The 7,139-nt window shown below is 43.0% G+C and overlaps 1 protein-coding gene across 1 annotated transcript; it reads left to right on the plus strand.

The window, feature by feature from the left end:
• Positions 1–4,628: 4,628 nt before the first annotated feature.
• On the plus strand, positions 4,629–6,488 carry LOC128219140 (uncharacterized protein MCAP_0864-like). The gene has a single exon (XM_052926960.1). It carries the CDS (start codon positions 4,629–4,631, stop codon positions 6,486–6,488), a length of 1,860 nt encoding a protein of 619 aa, XP_052782920.1.
• The last annotated feature ends 651 nt before the right edge of the window (positions 6,489–7,139 follow it).

Genomic DNA, 7,139 nt, shown 5'->3' on the forward strand with positions numbered 1-7,139 from the left:
AACAACAAGTCGTTCTTAATGGTGTCAAGTCAGGAACAGCAGATGTACTATCCGGCGTTCCGCAAGGGAAGTCCTTGGTCCTCTGTTGTTTTTAGCCTTCATCAATGACCTCCCAGACGTGTTCAAATCATCATCATCTAAGTTATTTGCTAACGACAGTGCAGTCTTCAAGGTGATCGAGAAGACCATGATGTACAACTCCTCCAGAAAGTCATCGCGGCACTGGAAAAGTGGGAAGAAAAGTGGCAAATGAGCTTCAACCCCACTAAGTGTACTGTCATCAGAATCGCCCCTCGTTGTCGAAAAATCATAGACACCAAATACAGTCTCCATGGCCACACACTTGAAGTAGTTGACGCCAGCAAATACCTTGGAGTCAACATCACAAGCAAGGCCAACCGGACTCTAGGATTCCTACGTAGAAACCTCAGGGAATGCACGCCACCTGTCAAGGAAGCTTCATATAAGACCATGGTCCGCCCCTCACTTGAAAATGCAGCCACCGTCTGGAACCCACACCAGCAAAACCACATCAAAGCCATTGAGCAGGTCCAGCGTAGAGCAGCCCGCTTTGTCGTTAACGACTATTCTACAAAGACCCCAGGATGCGTCTCCAACATGATAAAAGACCTTAACTGGGAGTCCCTCGAACAGCGTCGAAAACACAGCCGGTTGTCCATGATGTACAAGATCCACAATCACACTGCGTGAATGGAACCTCTTACCTGCTAACACAGTATCTGGGCCCACCATGGATGCATTCAGGTTGCTCCTAGCGGAGTAACCTGACACTTCTTCACCAGACACGACACTGTATATTGTTTTTAAAATTTTAACATCTAAGACACTGCGCGAATTTTAACATTTGAGACACTGTGCGCTACCACCACGCCTAGTCTCGTTGAGCTACTTACGCTCTTTGAAGAGCCCGGCTCAGTATATGGAAGAAGAAGAAGAAGAAGAATGTACTTCATGTCATGTTACTATTACTTAAACAAGAGATGTTTGTCAAACATTATGCCCCCCCTGAGCGCCATGTTGTCAGGATTATATGGACAATTGAATGAAATATGCATGAACCGAAATGACAGCTGATTTGTTGCCGTTAAGGCAGTTTTAAGATTATGACCATTAAAGTGTGAGGATAGAGTGTGTTATGACCATGACCTTTGACTCTATTAACTCAAAATCCAGAGTCATCAGCTGGTCACCAGAAACCTAAATGTCAAAATTGAGGGCCATGGGTGCAGGCATTGTCAAGTTATCACTAAGACAACCTTTTATCATTCAAGGTCACTGTGACCTTGACGTTTGGCTAAATGACCGTAAAATCAATAGGGACCATCTTCTGGCCAGGCCCAACCTCCAAGTCAAGTTTGAGGGCCATGGGTGCAGGCATTGTCGAGTTATCACTCGGATAACCTTTTACTATTCCAGGTCACTGTGACCTTGACCGTTGGCCCAATGACCCCTAAAATCAATAGGGACCATCTTCTGGCCAGGCCCAACCTCCAAGTCAAGTTTGAGGGCCATGGGTGCAGGCATTGTTGAGTTATCACTCGGACAACCTTTTACCATTCCAGGTCACTGTGACCTTGACCTTTGGCCAGATGACCCCCAAAAACCATAGGGGTTATCTCCTGGTCAGGCCAATTCTACAAGTCAAGTTTGAGGCCCATGGGTGCAGGCATTGTCGAGTTATCACTCGGACAACCTTTTACCATTCAAGGTACATGTGACATTGGCCTTTGGTCCAATGACCCCCAAAAACAATAGGGGTCATCTACTGGTCAGGCCTAACCTCCAAGTCAAGTTTGAGGGCCATGGGTGCAGCCATTGTCAAGTTATCACTTGGACAACCTTTTACCATTCAAGTTCACTGTGACCTTGACCTTTGGCCTGATGACCCCCCAAAACATAAGGGGTCATGTACTGGTCAGGTCCAATCTCCAAGTCAATTTTGAGGGCCATGGGTGCAGGCATTGTCAAGTTATCACACGGAAAACCTCTAACCATTCAAGGTGACTGTGACCTTGACCTTTGGCCAGATGACCCCAAAAAACAATAGGGGTCATGTACTGGACAGGCCCAATCTCCAAGTCAAGTTTGAGGGCCATGGGTGCAGGCATTGTCAAGTTATCACACGGAAAACCTCTAACCATTCAAGGTGACTGTGACCTTGACCTTTGGCCAGATGACCCCCCAAAACAATAGGGGTCATGTACTTGTCAGGCCCAATCTCCAAGTCAAGTTTGGGGGCCATGGGTGCAGGCATTGTCAAGTTATCACACGGAAAACCTCTAACCATTCAAGGTGACTGTGACCTTGACCTTTGGCCCGATGACCCCCAAAAACAATAAGGGTCATCTACTGGTCAGGCCCAACCTCCAATTCAATTATGAGGGCCATGGGTGCAGGCATTGTCGAGTTATCACTCGGACAACCTTTTACCATTCAAGGTCACTGTGACCTTGACCTTTGGCCCGATGACCCCCAAAAACAATAGGGGTCATCTACTGGTCAGGCCCAACCTCCAATTCAATTATGCGGGCCATGGGTGCAGGCATTGTTGAGTTATCACTCGGACAACCTTTTACCATACAAGGTCACTGTGACCTTGACCTTTGGCCCGATGACCCCCAAAAACAATAGGGGTCATCTACTGGTCAGGCCCAACCTCCAATTCAATGATGCGGGCCATGGGTACAGGCATTGTTGAGTTATCACTCGGACAACCTTTTACCATTCAAGGTCACTGTGAACTTGACCTTTGACCTGATGAGCCACAAAAAACAATAGGGGTCAGCAACTTGTCAGGCCCAACCTCCAAGTCAAGTTTGAGGGCCATGGGTGCAGGCATTGTCATGTTATCACTCGGACAACCTTTTATCATTCAAGGTGACTGTGACCTTGACCTTCGGCCTGATGACCCCCCAAAACAATAAGGGTCATCTACTGCTCAGGCCCAATTTACATGTCAAGTTTGAGGGCCATGGTTGCAGGCATTGTCGAGTTATCACTCGGACAGGCTTTAAAATTATTTTGACATTAAAGGTCACTGTGACCTTGACCTTTGACCTGATGACCCCCAAAATCAATAGGGGTCATCTACTGGTCAGGCCCAACCTTCATGTGAAGTTTGATGACCATACGTCCAAGAATTGTTGAGTTATCACTCGGACAAGCTTTGGTGTACCGACGGACCGACCGACCGACCGACCGACATACCGACATGCCTGTGCAAAGCAATATACCCCTCTTCTTCGAAGGGTGGCATAATTATATCTTTGTGGTAAAATACGATTTAATTCATTAAACGGCATCACCATACTGTTAGAGTTGAGATTCAGCTGTTCCGATTCATTTGGTAACTGTGACATGTACTTTTTCATTTTCTCCCGACATTTTGCAGCAGCCAATTGTAACCACGCCCCCCCCCCCTCCCCCCAGGTCCGGTCCGGGGAATAGCGGGGACTTTGACTTTCGGTCCAGCTAAGCCCGGGTAAAATCCTCGTCCTGCGGGGACGAGCTGATGATTAAATCACCGCCAAATGCCCCAGCACCCCTGGGACCCTAGGTAGGCCCATATCCCGCTGTATTTGACGCGAAGACATAACCACCGTATTCCCCCGGCACTTCAGGGCCACCAGGAAGGTAAAAACACGGCCGATTTCCCCGGCTATCCCCGGTTTACCCCCGGATCTGGGAGGAGGGGCGTGGTTACCATGGACTGGTGCATTTCTAGGTTACCGTTTTTGTACCTTTTTCTATTTACAGATCTGAAAGGTCATCCTTTTGTCGCAGTGTCATTTTGATGCTTTATTGAAATAACGTTTATCGTAATCATTGAAATAAACATTGAATCGATTACTGAGTTTCATATCATCATTTGTCCCATCTGCAATTAAACTTGCTATGCATTCATGTACGCGTTAGATTATTATAGCTAGAGCGTAGATTACTTGTTAAGGTAGTTTATACCTCTAACAATGGTATCTCATTTAAACCATTATTTGCATGCAAGTTTTCCCAATAACAGTACCTATACACCTTAACTGTTTGCGGTTGGTCAAGCGTAGCGAGAGATCAACTCTGCAATTATTCGCTTGACCATTGTTTGACTATTGGATTAAAGGTACGTTATGCAACGTACGCTAGCTTTGATAGAGGGGAGGTAATAGTGTTCTGTGAGAGTTTGAAAGAGTAAAGGGAGGCTATAAATGTAAGTTATAGAGACGAAATATAGTCAATGTGATTGATAAGTTTGTGTCTGACATTTTATTTGTTATTTAGTTGTCCATATGATATTTAATAACGCTGTGTTTCACATGTGATATATTTACAGTACTTAATTGGTTTGTTATGTGTTTGTGTGTGTTTATATGTGCCATTTGTACGTTTTATAATTGTGCTTTGAATTATGTGATTGTGTGTTGTTTGTGTGAAATATCACCAGTGTTTTGTTGCAAAAGTGGAAGTGATTGGAGTGAAGTGTAGTGTTACATCATTGGTTATAGTGCTATTTATCTGTGTTAACAGTGGACAATGTACTAGTGCAAAAACATTACTATTGTGACTTACAAAGTTTTTTTTTTGAAAGTTAAATATAGGAAGGGATAGTTTTAAGAATGGCAGAAGGTGGACCTCTTTATAATTTACGGGACTCTACGAAGGAAGTACGTAGTGAAACGGATCGAATGGAGGAGGAGAGAATGCGAAGGAGACTAAGTGAACTTGAAGAGAGGAAGAGGAAAGAGTTAGAACTGAAACAGTTCACTGAACAGAGGGAGAAACTGATAATAGAAAGAACAGAGGCACATATGGACAATCATATCTATGAACCGGAGTTTAGGTCCATTGATAACCTGGATTTGTCAGCTGAAACTAGATTACTGGATCACAAGTTGGATACTCTTAAAGAAAGTGAACATGAACATATGCATAGAGGGTCATTGTTGAGATCACTCGAGAAAGAACCTCAACAAGGGTATGTGACTAGTAATGCAACGCCAAAGTCATTTCTTAATGAGTGTGCACAGGGAATTGAAAGCAGAAGACAGGGCTCTGATTCATCTTTAGCAAAATTGAATGAAAGTATTCGAAAACTTGAAATGGATGTATATTCGAAAGATCAGACAATTGGTTGCATGAAAACAGAACAGGAGAAAGACATGTATAGAGCAAGCACTCCCACTGTTGCCAGTAAAGCATTTACCTCTGAAAGGTATTTTGATAAATTACAAACTCTTGAAAATGAATTGCAAAGCAAGTTTTCAAAGCTTGACATATGGAGTGAAAAGCTCTCAAAGCAGGAGGTACAGTTACAAAGGAAAGAACGTTTGTTTGATGATATGATGAGAAGCTTTAAGGAAAGGGAGAACCAATTAATGGAGCAAGAAAAGTTGGCTGTCCAGGAACGAATTGTTCAGAAAAGGGAAATAGAAGAGTTAGAAATGAAAATTTTAAGACAAGAGTTGGCACTTAGAGAGGATCGTACATATGAAAGACCAAGCATAGAGTCTGAATATGATGTTGGTAGAGGGGAGTTGAAGGAGAATAGATTCGATAGGCAAAATGAACTCGGAAGGAGTGAGATAAATGGAGGTGCTGCACTTAACACAGTGGATCACATGAATCTGAATGTAAAGTTGAATTTGGCATCGTTCTCGGGCAAAGAACCTGTACCAAAGAACGAGTCCTCATTTGAAGAATTCAAGTTAGAATTTGAGAGTGTCAGACAAATTTATTCTGAGCAAGTTTTGAAACAGACTCTGAGAAAGACCTTGAAAGAACAGGCGAGGAAAACCATGCTTCATCTTGGCACCAAAGCAACAGTGAATGATATTATGAAGAGTTTGGAAGAGAACTTCGGTAACGTTGCTAGCGAAGACAGTATATTGTCTAGATTTCTTCTAGCAGAACAGAAGCAGGATGAATCTATTGTAGAGTGGGGGCTTAGGTTGGAGGACATATTACTTCAGGTGTGTCATAAATCCAAAATGGATGAGACGGAGAAAAGGTTAAAGTTGAAGAATAGATTTTGGAGAGGACTAAGAAGTGATGAGTTAAGACAATCAACAAGAGCTCACTTTGACAGCTCGATGTCTTACGAAGAATTGAAGAATAAAGTCAGGAGTGAAGAATATGAGATACGGCTAATGAAAGAGCGCACAGGCGTTAGGTCGAAGACTGGAAAGGTGAATGTAACAAGTGCTGAAATTCAAACCAAAGAGACGAATGATTTGATATCTAATTTGATGAAGAAGATAGAGAATTTAGATAGGAAATTTGAAGATATGAAGAAAGCACAAATTGGACCGGACATTGACAGGACATATGAGAATCGACAAGATCAGGGACGATACAGAGGGGCAAAGAGTAGAGGAAGAGGAAGAGGTGGTTATAGTAGAGGGAGAGGAGAAGTTGGTCAAAATAACCAGGAGTTTGAAAACAAAGTCATCGATGATCAGAAGAATTTAAACCAGTAAATGTCACCATTGAGGGTCAAATGGCTGGCAATTTTGAAAGTGATCCAAAGAGTTATGTGAAAGCACATCTGTTTGACAGGTTAATTGGACATTCTAATGAGTCTGAGATAGAGTTTAATGGTGTTTTGACAACTGCATTGATAGATAGTGGATCTATGATAACATTAGTAAGTGATGATTTTTATCAAAAGCTTAACCCTAAACCACCCATCCATGATTTAAGAGAGTTGAGTTTGAAAGGGGCAGATGGGAATGAAATACCTTATCTAGGTTATATCGAGGCTGACATAAGAATACCTCATGTGAACAATGGCAGTTTTGCAGTTCCAGTTTTAGTTGTAAACAACACTGATTACAACTTGACAGTGCCAGTTGTAATTGGCACTAACATGATTAGAATGTTAGGTGGTGAAAATGAAGAAAAGCTAACGGCGGTGTGGAAGTCAGCGTTTATGTCTGTATCAGCCAGCACTTCAGTGGGTACTGTTAAGAGTACCAATACCAGAAAGGTAGACGTTCAGCCCTTTCAAATTGTTACTATTTCGGGTTTTGTTAGGAAACAATCTGATAGTACGACTGCTGTCACTGAACAATCAGAAATAGCTTCTTCTAGAATAGGTGTTGGTCCACGTGTGGTTCAGTTACGTAGTT

This window comes from Mya arenaria, chromosome 15 (genome assembly GCF_026914265.1).
Source record: "Mya arenaria isolate MELC-2E11 chromosome 15, ASM2691426v1".
In the NCBI taxonomy this organism is placed as follows: Eukaryota; Metazoa; Mollusca; class Bivalvia; order Myida; family Myidae; genus Mya; species Mya arenaria.

Coding starts and splice junctions, on each gene's coding strand:
- LOC128219140 (XM_052926960.1), top strand. CDS start 4,629: ATGGCAGAAGGTGGACCTCTTTATAATTTACGGGACTCTACGAAGGAA.